The sequence below is a fragment of the Geotrypetes seraphini genome, chromosome 3 (assembly GCF_902459505.1).
Source record: "Geotrypetes seraphini chromosome 3, aGeoSer1.1, whole genome shotgun sequence".
Taxonomy (NCBI): Eukaryota; Metazoa; Chordata; class Amphibia; order Gymnophiona; family Dermophiidae; genus Geotrypetes; species Geotrypetes seraphini.
The window spans coordinates 152,770,899-152,792,519 of NC_047086.1; the positions used below are offsets into that span (position 1 = coordinate 152,770,899).

Consider the following 21,621-nt stretch of genomic DNA (forward strand, 5'->3'; position numbering starts at 1 on the left):
TTTGAGAATATCTGCTGTCTATATTTTGCACTATATTTGTCTATTTTTCTATAGTTGTTACTGAGATGACATTGCATATTTTAAAGTCATATGCCTTGACCTCTTTGAAAACCCCCAAATATAAATGATAATTAACATTTTCTCTGCGTACAGTATGCTTTGTGTTTTTAATTTTGTGGTTACCATTATGTATTAATAAGATTATATTGTGTGTATATGAAAAATGGATGGAAATTGCATTACATCAGGTCAGGGGCAGAGCTTGGGCGGGGGTACTTGGTTGGTATTTGTTAGGCCAGTATCTCTCAAACTTTCGAGCCAGGGAACACTAAAGGTAGTAGCCACAGCTTGAGGCACCCAGATGCGAGTGAACATCGCTGTGACATCACACATATGCATTAACACCATCACATCGACGTCTGCGTATGCAGGGGGTGCCAGCAGGGAATAGGGCCGAAGAGAAGGAGCGGCACTGGCACCAGCTGATTGCCCACAGCAGTGTTTCTCAACTACTTCAAGCTAAGTACTCCCTAAGTCTATCAAGTATCAACTGAGTACCCCAACCACAGACCTCCCTAGGCTCACCCAAGCTCTGCCCCAGATCCCATCCCCTTTACTAATTGTAATGCAATTTTTTTTCCGTTCATTTTTCATATACACACAATATACAGCAGCAGATATAAATTCTCAAAACTGATATTTCAATCACTACTGTATATTGAAAATAAAATCATTTTACCTACCGGCGATCCTCTGCAGGCTGCTGTAATTAGCTTTAAAGGAAAGGCCAGGGGGGAAGCCGAAGAATGCTAGAGAAAGGGGGAAACATGCAGGCCTTCGTTGAATCGGGCAGCGCTGGCGCTGTTTCGCATAGGGAAGTAAGTTGGCAGGCGCCTCTCTTCCTCCTCAGTGTACCGCAGCATACTTAGACTCTCAGTAGGCACACAGTTTGAGATGCACTATTTGGCTTAGGGGTTACTTGGCTTGAAAAGGTTGAGAAACACTGTTCTAAGCCATGGCATTTTAGTGAACATTTTGCAACATGCCCTTGCAAGAGGTGCAGAGTGCTAACCCCTGATTAGCAAAGTTCTTCATTCCACATAATTATAGGACAGTTGCATGGATCATGCATATTTCATAGCTCCTAGGAGAATACTTCTTAACTTATCCAACAGGCAGAACCAGATTGTGAGTAACGCAGCGTGCAGTCTGGCTTTATCAGTGTCTGCTTATCTCGGAGAGTGTTAAGCTTAGAAGTTATGGATCTAGCCATTAACTCAGATTTTAGAGCTTTGGATAATTGTTAGTTTCCTTTCTTACATGCTGGCTGGGGTAGAGACAGCTAGGGAAACCCTGTCAGCTTGGCTCTTCATGCAGCAACCCTAGCACGCTTTCAGATTAAATGATTTGGCAGTGGAAACTAAGTCAAAGTCGTTAAGATGCCCCTCATTTATGCCCCTCATTTGAACTTCATTCTTATAATATTATGTTATGTTTTTTTTTTTTTTTGGGGGGGGTTTAAAGCTGCCCCTCTTTTTCACTAGTGCTGCCCGATTCAGGAAAAAAATTTCAATTCGATTCAGCCTATTGAATTGGTTTTTCGATTCAATTAGATTTTCCTGCCCAATTGGGTGTTTTTTTCAAACATCCTGGTGGGTTTATTTTATAGCCTCTTCACCCCCTTTGCCTTCTCCTAACCACACTGGCGCTGTGGTGTAAACAAAATAAACAAACAAAAAAGACTTTTCCTCTCTCTTAAATCCTAGCTCACGTTTGCGGTCTAAGACCAGCTCAGGCAGGATACACGTTTCAAATCTGGCATATTGTAATCACAAAAGGGAAAATAGAATTAGTTTTTCTACCTTTTGTTGTCTGGTCATTCAAATCTTGTTGGTCCCAGGCTCTGGTTGCTTTCTGATAACTTGCTTGCCAGGGTCTCCTTCTTTCTCCGTTCTAACCATCCATCTCTGCCATCTCTGTCCCCCCCTTCCGTTTCCCTTCCCTCCCCCCCCCCCCCGGAGGTCTGGCATCTTTCTTTTTTTTCATCTCCATCCACAGATCCACTTTTTCTTAACTACCCTTTCATCCAGCATCTCTCTCTCCTTCCCCACCACCCCAGGGTCCACCATCTCTCCCCTTCTTTTCCCAACTACCTTACTATCCAGTATCTCTATCCCCCCACCCTCCACACCATCCCTTGTGTCCAACTTCTCTCCCTTTCTGTTCCTTCCCTCCCTAAATCCCATTGTCCATCATCTCTCTTCCTCTCCTCTATTTTCAGACCCATTATTTCTTCCCCCCCCAAAGTCCGGCATATGCACGTCTCTTTGAACCCCGACTTCCCTCCCTCCGTGTACTTCTACACCAGGGCCCCTTCCCCTGGTATGTCCCCCCCTTGAAGGCCTGCACCCCCCTCGAAGGCCTACATCCCCCCCGAAGACCTGCCTGCCTGTCCCCCCCTTTGAAGGCCTGCATCGGTGTATCCCCCCGAAGGCCTGCCTGCCTGTCCCCCCCCTTTGAAGGCCTGCATCTCCCCCCGAAGGCCTGCTTGCCTGTTCCCCCTGAAGGCCTGTCCCCCCCCTTTGAAGGGCTGCATCTCCCCCGAAGGCCTGACAGCCTATCTCCTCTGAAGGCCTGTACCCACCTTCCCTGAAGTCTGCACCCCCCCCCCCCCCACGGAAGGCCGCACCCCTCCCCGAAGGACTATACCCCTCATCCAGAAGGCTTGCGTGTTCCCCCTGGCCTCCCGGAATCAATCTTCCTAACTTCAGCTTCCTGACGTCAGAGGAGGGGCGGGACCGCAGCAGAGAGAAGACACTCCAAAGCCGTACAGCAGCTTGCAAAGCTTGCAGCTTGCTGTGATCTTATTGCAGGCTGCTGAAGTTAGGAAGATTGATTCCGGGAGGCCAGTGGGGAAGACGGACAGGACAGCACAGCAGCGGGAGGCCAGCGGGTAAGCCACTTCCCGACTGTCGCTCCTGCTTTAGAGGGCGAGTGGGGAGGGTCAGTCAACAAATCGGGAGGCCGATTTTTTTGGCGGGATAAATCGATTCAAATCGATTCACCCGAAATGAATCGGTGAATCGATTTGAATCGTGAAATCGAGCAGCACTATTTCTCACTTACCACCAGTTCCCATCTGCCCAACATACCCCCCTCCCCCACCCACCTCAAAACTGCTTGCTTTAGCATGTCCTGCATTAAGGCCGTTTTTGTTGCATTAGGCACACGTTAGTGCTTAAGAAAAAGGTTCTATAGTTTGTCCTTTAATAATAATATCAATCAAAGAACCCTGTTAAGACTGCCCCCTCCCCTGAACTCTGCTGGTTCCTGAATGGAAGGACTTTCAAGGCACACCACAGTTCAGAAGTACATAAATCACAAATGTGCTGGGGAAAGCCAGGCGCCTCAGGATTCTCTTAGGTCATCAAGTTTCAATGGGTTTCCAAGGGATTGGCAAGTTTCAGAAGATTTCTAGGCAGGGAAGAGGTGGAACCATATGTGTCCTCTTCTGCCATCTAATTACCGTATTTTTCCGCTCCATAAGACACACCTGACCATAAGACGCACCCTAGATTTAGAGGAGGAAAACAAGAAAATACACATTCTGACCCAAATTCTCCCTGCCAGGCTCAGCACCCTGTCCCCCTCTGGTGATCTAGTGGTAGGCCAAGACAGGGCACCTAGCAGGCAGGCGTAGTGGCCTAGTGACAGGCAGGCCCCATACCCCTCACTTACCCCCCTCAGTACCTTAAATCATCTCCCATACCCCCACATGCCCCCCAGTACCTTAAATCATACCCCCATGTCCTTAAATCATCCCATGTGCCTCCCTAGTACCTTAAATTATCCCCCATACAACCACGTGCCCCCCCCAGTACCTTAAATCATCCCCCCACATACCAACCCAGTACCTTTTTTAATCATCTACACCCCCCCTCCCCCGGTACCTTAATTCATATCCCTTCAGTACCTTTTTAAATTCCTCCCTGCTTAGACAGGTCTCATTTTTCCCAGCCAGCAGGCACACAGGCCAGGAGCAAGCCCTCTGCGCTCCCGCCTGGGCCTGTGCCGATCTCCGAATGGCTGCAGTCAGTTCTCGTGAGTCCCATGAGAGCCGACTGCAGCCATTCGGAGATCGGCGCAGGCCCAGGCAGGAGCGCGGAGGGCTTGTTCCTGATCCCTGCGCTTCTGGCCTGTGTGCTGCAGGCCGAGAAATACACTGGACCACCAGGTACAATGGCAATGAGCGGGCAGGTGGGTTTTAAAGATGCAGCAGTGGCGGGGTTTAAAAAAAAAAAAAAAAAAAAAAGTGGTGGCGGGGGTGTTTAAAAGATTCAGCGGCGGTGGCAGGGGGGTTTAAAAATATGCGGCTGCTGCAGGGGGGGTTAAAAAGATGTGGTGGTGGCAGGGGGGTGTTAAAAGTTGCAGCAGCAGCGGGTTTAATTTGTATCTTCGCTTCATAAGATGCACTTACATTTCCACCCTCTTTTTAGGGGTGGAAAAAGCGCATCTTATGGAGCGAAAAATACAGTAATCATTGCAGACTATCACCCAAGGGAAGCAGGTTTCAGAGAGGAGGGACAACATACAAGATCCTTCCTAATGGACAAATTCAATAGAAGGATGCCACACTTCTCAGCAGCCTGCACACACTTACTAGCTGAAGTGAATTTGTGGTTAGTTTTTCAAGAAAAGAATGCATAGTGTGGTAGCTGTGCTAGTTCACCAAAATCTGTAAAACAAACAATATACTAGAGTAGAGCGGAGTAGCCTAATGATTAGTGCAGCAGACTAAGATCCTAGAAAACTGGATTCAAGTCCCACTGCAGCTCCTTGTGACCCAGGGCAAGTCACCTAACCCTCCATTGCCCCAATTTAAAAAAAAAATAAAAAAATCTTAGATTGTGAGCCCGCTAGGGACAGAGAAAGTACCTGCCATGTGTACAGCGCTGTGTACATCTAGTAGCGCTATAGAAATGATTAGAAGTAGTTAGTAGAAGTAGTAGTACAGGTAGGTACAAGATCCTTTATTCCAAAATGCTTGGGACCAGACGCATTTCAGATTTTAGAATTTTGGGGTTTTGGAATGATGTGTCACCACTGGCCGTAAGGATTCATATTAGTCGTCTGCTTCAGCCCTGCAGGTTATTCTCTCCAACATCACTTCCTCTTTCCTTCCTGGCTGGACGTGACAGAAAGAAGTATGCGTTGCCGCAGCAGGCAATAAATATGAATCACGGCAGCCACCGGCAACATCTCAGTGGTATACTAGTGTGAGTGAGGTAAGATGAAAAAACTAAATATCAGCATAGATTGAAGTCTTTAAAAGTCTGTTCTTACAAGCAACATCCACACATTGAGGAGGCTTAACAGCTAGCTTCTCCCTTCTACCAATGACTTTAGGAAAGTTTATATATTCCTCCCAAAATCCTCTGGTTGACTTTCAGGTCCTCCCTGAATCACTCACATGTCAGAAGTCACATGCAATAGAGCCTGCTGATTGATTAAAGCTGGGATTTCATAGTGGCAGTAGCCCTTATAGCTTAAACATCACACCGAGGCTACACACACACTTATTAATATTTAAGAGAGATATTTATTTATTTATTTATTTATTTATTGCATTTAGTGGAACGTCTCTAGTGAGGTTGTGGGTTCAAACCCACACTGCTCCTTGTAACCCTGGGCAAGTCACTTAATCTCCTCATTGCCCCAGGTACATTAGATAGATTGCAAACCCACCGGGACAGGAATGGAAAAATGCTCGAGCACCTGAATAAATTCATGTAAACCATTCTGAGCTCCCAAACAAATAAAAACCATCTCTCAAACCACAACATACCTCAAGACCACACTTTCCATTCTCTACTTTGTTACCCCACCACCCATTTCATCTTGAGCTGCATGAAGAAAAAAAAAAAAAAAAAATCATTGAAGCCATCTCTTTGTCACTTGACATTATGCCATCCCTACACTCTCCCACTACTTTTCCTCCTTCTTAACTGGGGCTATCACTTTCAATCCTGACCCTCTGAGACAACTCTGAGCTCACCAAATTTATTCCTCTCTTTCTCTTCTCTTGTTCTCATGTGCCCCGTGGAACACTTGTTCTGTCTCTAACAAGCAGTCTACATTCACGACATCTGTCTCTCATATTCCCCTTCTTATTACCGAGATTTGGCTTGTTGCTACCCTGTGTTATGGAGGTTACCTTTACTGCCATATACCTTGCCTAGTTCGCCACACTGGCAGCGTTGAGCTGCTACTCTCGTTTTCTTGTCGGTTTCAACTTCTTCCACTTCTCACACTTTTTCTTCTTCCAAGCCATTCCACTATCTACTCTGCGTTCTCTCCAAGTATTTGTCATTGATCAGCAACCTAATAAGTATCCTTCTTCCTTTCTTGCTGACTGTCCAGGGTTTTCTTCTTTTTTAAAAAAAAAAAAAAACAACAATCTTCCCCTTCTGTCATTCTTGTGTATTTTAAGATTGATACCAATAAACACTCAGATTCTATGTTTTTTAACCTCCAGACTACTTACTGTATATATTCAAATATAAGCTGAAATTTTTGGGCCCAAAAATGGGGGTTCTGGCTTATATTCAGGTCAACGCCCCCCCCTGGACCTGTGGCAGGCCTCCACTGGGCCTGCTCTGAGACCTGGTGGTCTAGCAGTGGGCTGGGGCAGAAGGGATCCCTCCAGCTGATTGTGACAACTTTTACCTTGTCAAATGCAGGTGCTGGAAATAGGCTTTTTTAAACCTTGACCTACATTTGACGTAGTCATGATTCTGTAAACACTGCCATTTGCATGTGTGACTCGTGATTGGTGCTGCTTTTTTAGACAGCTGCTGTTAACGGCGCCATTTGCAGAATCCAGCCCAGAGTGTATTCTAGAATTTTCCAAACCTGTCCTAGTAATTCTACAATAATATTGTCATATGACGTCTATATATATATATATATATATATATATATATATATATATATATATATACTTCTTGTAGTTAAGATAGTAGTCTAAATTATATATCAAAATAACCACACCCTATAGAAATTAGCACAGGAATGGTGCACTGTTGTTTGTTGTTACCATTGTATTGGGAAGCCCTGACACAGCGGGTGCAAAGATAAGCCCCGCGAAATGCAGGCTGCGTTGGACCCACAATTAAGTGGATTTAAGCAATGTCCAGCAACGGTCTCAGTTAACATCAGCGATACAGCTACACTGCTTAAATCTAGCACTTTTAAAGATAAGTATCGCTTTGAGTGTAAATGGAGATTACACAATGCACCGACCGGTCTGCCGATCCCCTATTGAAAACCACACACAATCAAAAGGAGGGGCAATCTGAAACTCTTGCAAGAATGGTTCCTCCCAGGGAAGCTGCTTATTTAATTTACTGATCTATTCAAGGTTATTGGTAAATGATTTTCTTTTTGGGGTGGGGGGGAGAACAACAACATGCCACACAAGCCTTCAAAATCATAGCACAATATCACAGAATAATTTTTTAAGTAAGAGGAAAAGGTGGCTGCTTTGGTTCTCAAAAGCAGTAACTGAGAAGGTAAAGGAAAAAAAAAAGAAGAAGTTAGCTTTCACAAACTACAAAAGATCACAGAAAAAGGAAGACAGGCAAAAATATCTGGTAAAGTTAAGAGGCAAGTAGTCTAGAAAGCAAAGATGCAAATGGAATAAAAAAATAGCTAACACGGTAAAACGGGGGTGGGGGACAAGACTTTTTTTTTAGATGCATTAGCGATAGGAAGTGTTAAAGTGGCACTGTGAGGTTCAAAGGAGAAGGAGAGACATACATAGTATATAGAAGCTAATAAAAAAGACTGAATTGCTTAACAAATTTTTCTGTTCTGTGTTCACAGCTGAAGTGCTGGAAGCAGAACCATGGAAAACAAGCGCAAATAGGGAAGGTGTGGTAGACCCTGAACAAAATTTTCAGTGGATTGTGTTCATGAGGATCTAGCTAAACTAAAGTGGACAAAGTGATGAGGTCAGATGGTGCACATCAAAGAATACTGGAGGAACTTACGAAGGTTCTGACGGTTCCCATTGGCTGGCCTCTTCAATGCTTCTCTAGAGTCCCGAGTAGTACCAGACAACTGGAGAAGGGAAGGGAAGGTGTGGTGTAGGGAACTACAGGCCCGTAAGTCCGACTTCTATAGTAAGTAAATTAATAGAAATGTTTTTTAAAAACAGAGAATAGTGAAGTTTCTGGAATCCAGTGGATTACAAAAATTGGGGCAACATGGATTCACTAGAGACAGGTCTTGTCAGATAAATCTGATTAATTTTTTTGACTGGGTGACCAGAGAATTGGATAGAGGGAGAGTGCTAGATGTGGTGTACTTTACAAGCTTTGACAGTGTTCCACACAGGCATCTAATAAATTAACCGAGTGCTCTCAGTATGGGTCCCAAAGAGACGGACCGAGTCAGGAACTCTGAGAAAAGGGAGGCGACCAGTGGTGTGCTGTAAGATTCAGTTCGTGGGCCTGTTCTTTTTAATATTTTTTTGCAAGCAATATTTCTGAAGGGCTTTTTGTGGATGATACCAAAACCTGAAATAGAGTAGACACTCCCGATGGTGTGGATAACATGAAGAAAGACCTAGCAAAGCTCGAGAAATGATCCTAAGTTGGGCAGCAATGATTTAATGCTAAGAAATGCAAGGTCATGCATTTGGGCTACAAGAGCCCAAGGGAATAGTACAATTTAGGGCGTGAAGAACTTATGTGCACAAAAGAGGAGCGGGATTTGGAGGCGATATTATGTGATGATCTTAAGGGGGCCAAACAGGTTGCAAGGGTGGCAGCGAAAGCTAGAAGGATGCTTGGGTGCATAGGGAGAGGAATGGTCAGTAGGAAAAAGGAGGTATTGATGCCCCTGTATAAGACTCTGGCGAGACCTCATTTAGAATATTGTGTACAATTCTGGAAACCGCACCTTCAATCTATATATATATAAAATCGGAGGTATGTATGTGTGTATGTGTGTGTGTATGTGTGTATGTGCCGCGATCACGCAAAAACGGCTTGACCGATTTGAAAAAAACTTGGTATGCAGATCCCTCACTACCTGGGATGATATGTTCTGGGGGTCTCGCGGCCCACCTGCACACATGGGCGGAGCAACAAACAGAAAATCAGATTTCACCCATTCATGTCAATGGAAAAAATGTAAAAAGCTGCCAACGCAAAAACGGCTTGCCCGATTTGAACGAAACTTGGTATGCAGATCCCTCACTACCTGGGGTGATATGTTCTGGGGGTCTCGCGGCCCACCTGCACACGTGGGCGGAGCTACAAACAGAAAATCTGATTTCACCCATTCAAGTCAATGCAAAAAATGTAAAAAGCTGTGGGACCGATTTGAACGCAAATTGGTATGCAGATCCCTCACTACCTGGGGTGATATGTTCTGGGGGTCTCGCGGCCCACCTGCACACGTGGGCGGAGCTACAAACAGAAAATCAGATTTCACCCATTCAAGTCAATGGGAACAATGTAAAAAGCTGTGGGACCGATTTGAACGAAACTTGATATGCAGATCCCTCACTACCTGGGGTGATATGTTCTGGGGGTCTCGCGGCCCACCTGCACACATGGGCGGAGCTACAAACATAAAATCATATTTCACCCATTCATGTCAATGGAAAAAATGTAAAAAGCTGTGGGATCTCCAGTTATTTTACTTAGCAACCTTGACCCACCAAAACTTTGCAATGGCACAAGGCTTTGTGTAAAGAGGTTACTGTCCAATGTAATTGAAGCGACTATCTTAACCGGAAAGGGACAAGGTGAAACCGTATTCATCCCGCGGATACCACTTATTCCAACAGATCTTCCTTTTCAGTTTAAGAGATTGCAAATTCCAGTGAGACTTGCATTCTCTATCACAATCAACAAATCACAAGGACAGACTATTACATACTGTGGAGTGGATTTAAGATCCCCCTGTTTTTCCCATGGACAACTCTATGTTGCTTGCTCAAGGGTGGGTTCACCCAAGAATGTATATGTTCTTGCTCCTGGAGGTGAAACTAAAAATGTTGTTTATAATCAAGTTTTGTGTTAGTAATATTTCACATTATTATTTGAATATTGTACTTTTTATAAAGCTGTAAAAAAATAATTTATTTCACCACTATAAAGTATCTTTTTTTGAATCCATTTACAGTGTTATTGCTATAATTAAATACCCATGCAACGCCGGGGCATCAGCTAGTAAGATATAAACAGGATGGAGTCGGACCAGAGGAAGGCTACTAAAATGGTTGGTGGGCTTCATCATAAGGTGTATGAGAACAGGCAAAGATCTCCATATGTATGTTTTGGAGGAAAGGTGGGAGATATGAGAAACATTTAAATACCTACGTGACAAATGCGCATGAAACTCTGGAATGAAGGGGCATAGGATGAAGGTGAAATGGGACAGATTCAAGAAAGCTTGGGATAAATACATTGAATCTCTAAGTTAAAGGAGGGGATAGTAAATAACATGGTTAGGCAGACTCAGTAGGCCAAATGGTCTTTATCCAACTTCATTTTTTAATAAATCCTCTCTGCAGCATAAAAATATGAGCTGCAATGGACCCTCATATATACAGGGTCATACATAAAATTAAATAAAGGCTGAATTTTTCCAAAGCTGGCTGAAGGTTAAAAATCCCAGGATGGGAAAAGGATACGCCTAGCCTCAGAAACTTATCTTCAAGCAGAATAGCAAATCAAGTTTTTCACATCACATATACTGACTGAGAAATTGGAGGACCAAAACTTCTCATCAAGAGATACACGGCATGCAACATTCACCTGAGCAATTCATTACTCAGTCAATCAAACCTTTGAAGCCTGCTGAATCACCTTCACATTATGGGCTTCATTTACTAAGATTTTTTTTCCTTGTTCTTTGACTATGGAGAAAAAGCTTACTAAACTTAGTTTTAATTTTGTTAGAAGAATGAAACTTTATGACACAGTGGGAGGAGGTGTGATATCATCATACTTTTAATCTCAAGGGTTCTGCCTGTCCTTCAGGACTGAAAGCACAGTATCACTGCACCCCACCACTGGCAGAAACACTGCTGGAGGACTCCTGCACTCAAAGCCACTTAGTGGGAATTTTACCCCTTACTCTAGCTATAACTTGTACTGTATATGTTCTCTCAGGGTTTCCCAGCTCCACTGGGAGCACATCTTTAAACCTACCAGAGACTTTCCCATTCTATGGACTTTCACAACAAAACTCAAATTTCTGACCAACTGACTTTCCAGCCAAAATTCAAATTGGTGGACTGCTCTGTTCCCGATCAGGTCGGTGAATCCACTATTTCCAAAGTCAAACTGCAGACTTCAGAGCATACCCTGAAGAAAGCCACAGCATGGTGGCTGAAACGTTGGTTTCTACCTGACAAAGATGCAGCAAGACCAGGAAACCTGCAACAAGCATGTACTGTATAGTCTCCAGGAAGCACATATATACGGTAGCTAACACTAAGAAAAAAACCTTTAATAAAATTACGGCCCAAGTGTTTTGCTTGTATAAAGTACATTACCAGCACAACATTAGTAAAATCAGTCCTACTGCATAAAATGAAACCTACAGTATTTAAAATAGTAACAGCTGACGTGTATTAGCATACAGTAACACCTTTCAGTAAATAAAATAATTGTGGAGAGCAAAATGTAGAGTTAGAAAGGTTGATCCCAATTTCACTCCTTCCTCAAATCACTCCAAAATACACAGGAAGCTTGCAGTTTGTGTTTTCTTAAGAGTAATTTTAAAAGATAAACTAAAATCATACCAAGGCCAACAGATTCCAGGACACAGCAAAACTTGTTGCCAGCAGAATTCCATAGCTATTTAGAAAGGCTACGATTAGTGTAGCACAATGCAAGAGCATTACCGTTTTTAGCAAAAATTTGCTGAACCTTCCAGGTAGTCTAATACAGTGGTTCCCAACCCTGTCCTGGAGGACCCCCCTCCCCCAGGCTAGTCAGGTTTTCAGGATATCCCTAATGAATATGCATGGAGAAGATTTGTATGCCTGGCACCTCCATTATATGCAGATCTCTCTCATGCATATTCAATAGGGCTATCCTGAAAACACGACTGGCCTCGTGGTCCTCCAGGACAGGGTTGGGAACCACTGGTCTAACATATTCCTGAGACATTTTAGACCAGGGGTCTCAAAGTCCCTCCTTGAGGGCCGCAATCCAGTCGGGTTTTCAGGATTTCCCCAATGAATATGCCCGAGATCTATGTGCATACACTGCTTTCAATGCATATTCATTGGGGAAATCCTGAAAACCCGACTGGATTGCGGCCTTCAAGGAGGGACTTTGAGACCCCTGGTATAGAGTGTGTGAAAGGCAAGCCAGCAGGCAGGTGGCATGCACCTGAGTGTTACCAGTCGGCTCTGGGTCACCCTCTCTGCCATGTGGCAGGGCCAGAGAAAGAACTGCGCAATGCACGGCAGTAACCTGGGAACAGAGAGCTGGGTCCACTTTCCCTACCTTATCTGGGACGGGGCTGTCTCACTGGGATGGTCGCTCTCGGGCATGCCCTTTGCCTGTTTCCTGACTTTCTTAGACCACTCCTTTCTGTGAGTGTTTCTCTGTAAAATGACTGAACTCAGCTTTTCCATTATTATTTTTTATGACATCTAGCACCTCAGTTATCTACATCATATTTATGCGAATTGGTTTTTTTTCCACTAACACTAAAAGCAAAAAAAAAAAACCCCAAAAACATATTCAATGCATTAAAGAAGAAATGACAGTGTATCTGCCTCATATACCTTCCAATATTGAAAAATTCCCACCCCCTCCAAAAAAATAAAATCTAGCTCATGTTCCACACCACCACGCTTAATTTATTAAAACTTCTGAAGTTATTAAAATTTATTAATAACTTCTGAAGTTTGTTACTTTTATTCATAGTTTAGTCTATATTTTTAAAACTTTCTGCCTAAGTACACAGGAAAAATTCTCATGTTTTACAGTGTGCGGCAAACCCAAAATTTTGAGAACCACCTAAAGGATGATTCTTAAAAGTCATTGCAAAAGTGTGTTTTCTCCTCTCCTTCACCAGAAGCTTTGTTTGCTTTAGAATACTTTAATTTTCCTGGTTGGTGCTGCTAAGTCTGGAGACAACCCTACCCCTTTTTTACAAAACCGTAGCACGGCTTTTAGTGCCGGCCAAGACGGTAACAGCTCTGACGCTCATAGGAATTCCACGAGCATTGGAGATGCTACCACTGTAGCCAGCGCTAAAAACCATGCTACGGTTTTGTAAAAGGGGGGTTAGTTTGGTTCATTCTCACTACATCTGTCTCTAAGGCCCAAATTCTGTAACCAGAGCCTAATGTTAGGCACCTATTTTGGAGGCGCCCAACTAGATAGGCGTCTATCTAAATTGAATAACAAGCTCAATTAAGCTTTTTAATCAGTACTAATTGAAACATAGGCGCCTATCAAGAAAGAGCGATTCTGTAACAAGGCGCCTCTAAAAATTTAGGCGGCCTTCAAAATAATAGGCACTCTGCAAGTTAGGTGTGGGCGTGGCTTCGTGTTAGGCGCCTTGTTACAGAATCGCTACTCTTAAGCGTGCTTAAGAGCTCGCATGGGCGCCTAAGTTTTAGTTGTGCCTAGAGCTGGCCTATTTATTGGGCGCCTACAAAATAGGTGCCGCTCAGCGTGATTCATCAAACAGCACCCAATTTTGCTTGAATCGCGCTGAATGGTGTCTAATTCAGCGCCTAACTTTTGGGCGCTTCTTATAGAATTTGCCCTTAAATGTCCACGGCAGAACACTGGCATCAGTTTTCAGTTATTTCGACGCATACAGAGCGCACTGGAAATCAATTGCTGGTTGCAAAATTTCATCCCAGGAAAAGGATAATAGTGACAAATCCCATGGGGTGGGGGAAATCTTATTATTTCACACCCAATATCCAAGGTAATATAAAGAAATAAAATAAAAAACATTTTTTAATTAGACTAACTCTGCATTTTATGATGAGCTTTCGAAGGTAGTAATCCTTCTTCAGATCAGAAATAAGCAAATGTTGACAAATATCAGTATACACTTCCCCCTCTGTATTCGCGGGGGTTAGGGGCAGAGCCGGCCCACGAATATGGAAAAACCACAAATAATATTCGGGCCGGTTCTTGCCCTTATCTCCCGCCTATTTTAAGCCCTGTGAGCCCCTCCTTAAGCCTTATCTGGTGGTCTAGCGGGTTTTCAGGCAGGAGCAATCTTCCCATGCTCCTGCCCCAATGCAGATCGCTCACAGGAAATGGCTGCCTTCAGCTCCCGTAGTCTCTCGAGCCATTTCCTGTGAGCAATCTGCACGGGGCAGGAGTGTGGGAAGATCGCTTCTGCCCCTAAAACCCGCTAGACCACCAGGTAAGGCTTAAGGGGGAGGCTTACAGGGCTTAAAATAGCCCGAAAAATGAAAGTAATTTTTTTTGTTTAAAACCGCAAATAAGCAAATCCGTAGATAAGGAATTTGCGAATACGGAGGGGGAAGTGTATAAGGAAAACATCATAAAATGCATTGACTTAGTCCAATAAAAAAGTATCTTATTTCCTTTGGTTTTTATTTTATTTCTTTATATTATCTTAGAAAGTGGACTAACACAGCCACCACACCATTACACCCAATTCAAACAGTCTTAGAGGCCCTTAGATTAATGTGCAGTAAGCAGTTACCATGTGAATTCATTCACAGTTACTGTTTGCATAAAGCTTTGGTAACAGCTACCATATTGTATGACGGCATGTTGTAATTCACATGCCGACTGCATATCCTGTTATGAGGTAGGTAATGGACAATAACTGCATCTATACTATCATTATATTTAGCGTGCAGTAAATATTTTTTCTGCATGGTAACCATATGGAAAGAGACATAGGGGACAATCACCTGGAAAAGCTAGATTTGCAATCACAAATCCCTGGCATAATTCTGATGCATTTTAGCCCATCTTACGCAGCAGAAGGAAGAAGGGTTCACATTACAAAGTATGGAGTGGCCCAGTGCAATGCAAACTAGGGGGAACTTGGTTCAATTCCCAATGCAGCTCCTTGCGACTCTGGGCAAGTCACTTAACCATCCATGGCCCCTGGTACAATACTTATCACTCTTCTTCCTCCCCCACTTTTTTTTTTTTTTTTTACTAAGCTACGGTAGAGGTTTATACCACAGCCTGGAGCGCTAAAGATGCCAACGCTCATAGAAATCCTATGAGCTTCGGAGCACTTAGCGCCCCAGGCCACAATAGAAACTTCTACTGCAGTTTAGTAAAAGAGGGCCTTAGATTGTGACCCCACTAAGGGCAGAGAAGTAAGTATCTGCATACAATAAATGTAAACCATACCATTCAATTTCTTATAGCCCACATTTCTTCTAGGATTCATTGCAGTTTACAATTACAAAGACAGTTGGTTGAAGTTACAGTAAGATAATTGGATCATAAATGGGTGTGTTTTGTGTGGATTACAAAGAGAAAGAGATATGTTTAAGAGGAGAACACACATAAACTTAAAGGTAAGCTAGCTATTCCACTTGATTGTACCCACAAAAAGGTAGTACCGGTACAGTATATGAAATCCATGACCCTTTATTCCTTTATCCAAAAGCTGTGGGAAGTGGGTGAGAAGTGGGTAGGGGAGAAATATGAGACACGCACTGGATACCCAGGGGTCTGTTTTAGAGGTCTGCATGGGAACAGGGATCGCAGGAATCCCACGGGTCCCGCAGGAATCCCCCCTAACCCACGGGACTCCCACAGGGATCCCCCTCTAGCCAACGGGACTCCCACAGGGATGGAAGGCTTTGGAAGCAGGGTTCGTCCATATAATATAACCGACACATCAGCCTTAGTAAAAGAGAGGGTTTATAAGTTAATTACCTGAACAGAAAACAAAAAAAGGGTTCCACCAGAGATTCCACAAGGAAAACAGCAGCGCAAACACAAAAGAAACTGTGGAATTGATGATCCTGTCAGAAGTAATTGCTGCTTTTTATGAGGACGGGCAAGGATGGAGGTAATTCCATGCGGGAATGGGTGGGGACGGAAAGGATCCTGACAGGGACGGGTGGGGACGGAGAGGATCCAGGTGGGGACGGGCGGGATTTCTGTCCCCGTGCAACTCTCTAGTCTGTTTACCAAAACGCATTAAAACATAGGCTTAACATATTTTAATGTGGGGCTTCCCTGCAGGCTAAGACCATTTTTAAACATTTTTCTTTTTTGCAGGTTCAACACTAATTTTTCCATTAGCACATGAGATCTACAAAAATATTCAAAGCAAAAACAAAGAAATCCAACGAATCTGCAGGAAAAAGGTGAACACTAAAAACAAGAAAAAACCCAAAATCCTGCAGAATGGAATGTACAAGGTACAGGAATCTATTTAAAAACCATACAAAATTACAAAAATCTCTTGCTTCCGATACAGAATTTTTGATGATTTTAACACAACGTTGTTTTCCACATTCACTCTCTACATGTGATACATTGGACATCTCGGACCCCTGAGGAAGGAGTGTTTCTGTGAAACACGGACCGTGTTGGATCTGTATTCCATGTATAGGAGAGTCATTTTATAAGAATTACAATTTTGTATGCTTTTCAAATAAAGATTCCTGTACCTCGTACATTCCATTTTGCAGTTTTTTTCTTGTTTTTAATCTACAAAAATATTAGCACCTCTTTAATAAGCACCTCACTGTAGCCTTGCTGGAATCAAAACAAACATGCTGCTTTAATAACTGATGAGAAATCGTTCAAAATGTATCAAGAGATGTCCTTTTCCCATTGCCCAAAATATAGATACTGTATTTAATTTTGCCAGTGACGAGCCTGACTCATGATAGCTTTGAATGGTGAAGTAACGTTAGAAGTAAAAACACAAAGAGGTTATACCAGTGGTCTCAAATTCAAACCCTTTGCAGGGCCACATTTTGGATTTGTAGGTACTTGGAGGGCCTCAGAAAAAAAAGAGTTAATGTCTTATTAAAGAAATGACAATTTTGCATGAGGTAAAACTCTTTATAGTTTATAAATTTTTCCTTTTGGCTAAGTCTTAATAATACTATTGTAATTTATAGCTAAAGAGACATAGGATCAAGAAACTGTTTTATTTTACTTTTTGTGATAATGATAAACATACCGAGGGACTGAAAATAGTATCTGGCGGGCCGCATGTGGCCCCCGGGCCGCAAGTTTCAGACCACTGGGTTATAGGCTTTGAAAAACAGATGTGGGGGAGAAGGCCCCTTCCACAAACCATCAGCAAGCGTTACTTCCTAGTTAGGTGTTGTAGCGCCAGTCAGTCCCTGTATCCTCCACTAAAGAAGCCGGGCAAAAAATGGGATCAAAGAAACAGGTTTTTAAAGACACCCAAAACAAAAGGCCATTCTCACGTGTGTGTGTGATCCACACGAATATTTACAAGCCATCCCAGGAAATACACCTCTTTCTTCACAGACATAAACATTAGAGCAATTCAAAAACGAAGTAAACCTCAAAACACTCCCCCCCCCCCTTCCCCAAAAGCTACAGTCGGGGCTTTTGGGAACTTTGCCCCCCTCCCAAGATCTGAACGGAACCAGGACGCCAACCGGCCAGGACTAAACTGCGATCCAAGAGCTGCTCCCGAACAAATCTGCTCCACTCCACTCTACCTGCGCACCCAGCTCAGCGGGGTTTAACTCACCCGGTCTCTCGTTCAGCACAGATTCCGGAGAGGCGAGTAGCAGCAGCAGCAGCAGCAGGACCAGCCTGGTGGAGCCCATAGCGCCTCCCTGTCCACGCTCTCCAACCTGGACTGAGGACCGGGCAGCTCTCCTCTCCGGGGGGGGGGTCGAAAGAAAAGAGAAAGTAAAAGCAAGCGCCCGGGCCGGGTGAGGAGCTGCAGCGGCACCAGGCGGCAGAGACCCGGCAAAGCAATCAGCACGTGCGGGCGGGATCGAGCCGCGGCCAACTCTTCCAAAACGACGGCGTGATTGTACCCTTCCAACACCAAATGAGCGCTCTCTAATCCCCGAGAAGCTTCCTCAGTGTCTGAAGTACACCGCTGCTGCCAAAACTATATGAGGACTATCATGCCTCCCCTCAAATGAGTCAAACCCCAGTCTGGTGCACGACTGACGCTCCACCCCTTTTACTACAACGCTTCCCCTTGTGAATTAGCAAAGGCAGCGAGGAAAACTGAATACTAATACCTGTACTGGACCTGGTGGAGACTGGCCACGCCCAGTCCCTACAGCTCTGCCCCACCTCCTCTTCCATACACTAATTAGAAGCCTTGGGGGAAAAGAGGCGGGACCCAGCAAGGCTTCAGAAACCCCACCTCCTCTCTAGTGCTCTGATTGGAAAGAGTATTCTGGCAGTTCATTTTAAAGACTGTTAAAAGACAACATTGTCTTTGGTCTGGGTTTTTTTTTTACACAGCAAATATAATATATATATTTTTTAAACTGCATATAAGCCATACCTTTTCAGGGTTAGCATTATGGCTCCAGAAAAAGGAGGAGAGCAGATTGAGACATCCTGGTTTTACTTCCACTGAAAGCAACCTAAGTACAGTAAAAACCCAGATGTCTCAATCCGACCTCCTTTTTCTGAAGCCAAATGGTAACCCAATTTTCAGTAGACTAGTTTTCTGAGGTTAAAAACCAGATTCCCTAGGTCAGTGTTATCAAAAAATGATAGGTGAATCATGAAAGCAGTCCAATGATAGGGGACCTCATTGATATCATATATCTTGACTTCCAAAAAGCCTTTGACAAGGTACCTCATGAGCGGCTACTTAAGAAACTGTGGAACCACGGGGTGGGAGGGGACGTAAATAGATGGGTTAAACACTGGTTGGCAGGCAGAAAGCAGAGGGTTGTGGTGAAGGGCCACTACTCGGGCTGGAGAAGGGTAACGAGCGGTGTCCTGCAGGAGTCTGTGCTCGGGCCGCTGCTGTTCAATGTGTTTATAAATGACCTGGAAGTGGGGACCAAGTGCGAGGTTATAAAGTTTGCAGATGACACTAAACTCTGTAGCAGGGTTAAAATTATAGGGGAATGTGAAGAACTGCAAAGAGACCTGACAACATTGGAGGAGTGGGCGAATAAATGGCAGATGAACTTCAATATAGAGAAATGCAAGGTCATGCATATAGGGAAAAATGTTCAGCTACAAAATGGGGGGGGGGGGTTGGCGCTGGGGGAAAGTAACCTCGCAAAGGACTTGGGAGTGTTGGTGGATACAACAATGAAACCAATGCGCAACACTCTCGAGGAACGTAGGGAGAGGGGAGACATGATCGAAACATTTAAGTACCTCACAGGACGTGTCGAAGTGGAAGATGATATTTTCTTTCTCAAGGGACTCTCGGTCACAAGAGGGCACCCGCTCAAACTCAGGGGCGGAAAATTTCATGGTGACACCAGAAAGAATTTCTTCATAGAGAGAGTGGTTGATCATTGAAACAAGCTTCCAGTGCAGGTGATAGAGGCAGACAGCGTGCCAGACTTTAAGAATAAATGGGATACCCATGTGGGATCCCTACGAGGGTCAAGATAAGGAAATTGGGTCATTAGGGCATAGACAGGGGGTGGGTAAGCAGGGTGGGCAGACTTGATGGGCTTTAGCCCTTTTCTGCCGTCATCTTCTATGTTTCTATGTTAATGTGCGGCAGCCTCAAAGAAAGCGAACAGAATGTTGGGTACTATCAAGAAGGGTATTACAACAAGAACGAAGGAGGTCATCCTGCCGTTGTATCGGGCAATGGTGCGCCCACACCTGGAGTATTGTGTCCACTATTGGTCACCGTACCTTAAGAAGGATATGGCAATACTTGAGAGGGTCCAGAGGAGAGCAACACGAATGATTAAGGGCATGGAAAACCTTTCATACACTGAAAGGTTGGAGAAACTGGGGCTCTTCTTCCTGGAAAAGCGGAGACTCAGACATGATAGAGACTTACAAGATCATGAAGGACATAGAGAGAGTAGAGAGGGACAGATTCTTCAAACTTTCGAAAAATAAGAGAACAAGAGGGCATTTGGAAAAGTTGAAAGGGGACAGATTCAACACGAATGCTAGAATGTTTTTCTTTACCCAACGTGTGGTGGACACCTGGAATGCGCTTCCAGAGGGCGTAATAGGGCAGAGTACGGTACAGGGGTTCAAGAAAGGATTGGACAATTTCCTGCTGGAAAAGGGGATAGAGGGGTATAGATAGAGGATTACTGCACAGGTCCTGGACCTGTTGGGCTGCCGCGTGAGCAGACTGCTGGGCACAATGGACCTCAGGTCTGACCCAGCGGAGGCATTGCTTATGTTCTTATGTTAAGTGTAGCCCATCCCCATCACTGAGATTTCTCACTGCACTGAGTGAGATTGAAGGGTCTTTTACTAAGGCGCGCTAGACGATTTAGCATGTGCTAAATGCTAATGCGCCCATTATATTCTATGGACTCATTAGCATTTAGAGCAGTGGTCTCAAACTCAAACCCTTTGCGAGACCACATTTTGGATTTGTAGGTACTTGGAGGGCCGCAGAAAAAATAGTTAATGTCTTATTAAAGAAATGACAATTTTGCATGAGGTTAATCTCTTTATAGTTTTTAAAACGTTCCTTTAACAGTTAAAAGGAAAGATATATAAACTATAAAGAGTTTTACCTCATGCAAAATTGTCATTTCTTTAATAAGACATTAACTAATTTTTCTGCGGCCCTCCAAGTACTCTATTTTTTCTGCAGCCCTCACATTTAAAGTTTAAAATCTTTTCTTTCTCAAAACTGGCACATTTCAATCACTAAATTGAAAATAAAATCATTTCCCTACCTTTGTTTGGTAATTTCATCAGTCTCTGGTTGCACTTTATTCTTCTGACTGTGCATCCAATATTTCTTCCCTTCTTTCAGCCTCCTGTATGCTTCCTCTCCTCCAGACCTCATTCCCTCCCCCCAACTTTTTATTTCTTTCTCTATGTCTGTCTTTCTCTGATTCCGTGTCCCATTTTATGTTTTGTTTCTGACTCCCTGTCCCTCCTTCTTTCTTTCTTCCTTCCTTCCTGCCCTCCCCCATGCCACCGCCACCAGGGTCTAGGTGCTGCCGCTGCCGCCATTGGGAACAGGCCGAGATCTCCCTTCTTCTCTTCTCCACGGGCCGACCAACTCTCGCCGCCCGATGTCAATTCTAACGTCGGAAAGGACGTTCCGGGCAGCCAGGCAGCGATTGGCTAGCCAGAATGTCCTCTCGACGTCAGAATTGACGTCGGGCGGCAAGAGTTGGTCGGCCCCGAAGAGAAGCAGGGAGATCAAATAACACGGTGCCAGCCTGAGAAGGGAAGGGAAGCAGGTTGGGCATCACTGCTCTAGACGAGCCGCACTCTAGGGAGAACAGTGGACCGCTCCCCCTCCTTGGTACACCACTGGAGCAGCAGCGTGTCTGGCTGGCTCTTCCATGGATAGCGCAAGGAGCCGCCAACCCGCGGCTTTGAACGGAACGAGCCGGCCAGACATGCTGCTGCTCCAAAAGGAAGATAATGATCCAGTCCAGACCACGGGCTGCAAATAAAATCTGGAGAG

The 21,621-nt window shown here is 44.2% G+C and overlaps 1 protein-coding gene across 5 annotated transcripts in view; it reads right to left on the reverse strand.

Annotated features, from left to right (window-relative positions):
* The window catches only part of DCBLD1 (discoidin, CUB and LCCL domain containing 1), a 134,100-nt gene extending 115,719 nt beyond the window's left edge, over nucleotides 1-18,381 (reverse strand). For 4 of the 5 annotated variants that reach the window (XM_033935365.1, XM_033935363.1, XM_033935361.1 and 1 more), the window contains exon 1: nucleotides 17,749-18,237. In XM_033935365.1, coding sequence (XP_033791256.1) covers nucleotides 17,749-17,827 — 79 coding nt within the window. In that variant the 5' untranslated portion in view covers nucleotides 17,828-18,237. The other variant, XM_033935364.1, reaches the window with a different exon arrangement.
* Nucleotides 18,382-21,621: the final 3,240 nt, after the last annotated feature.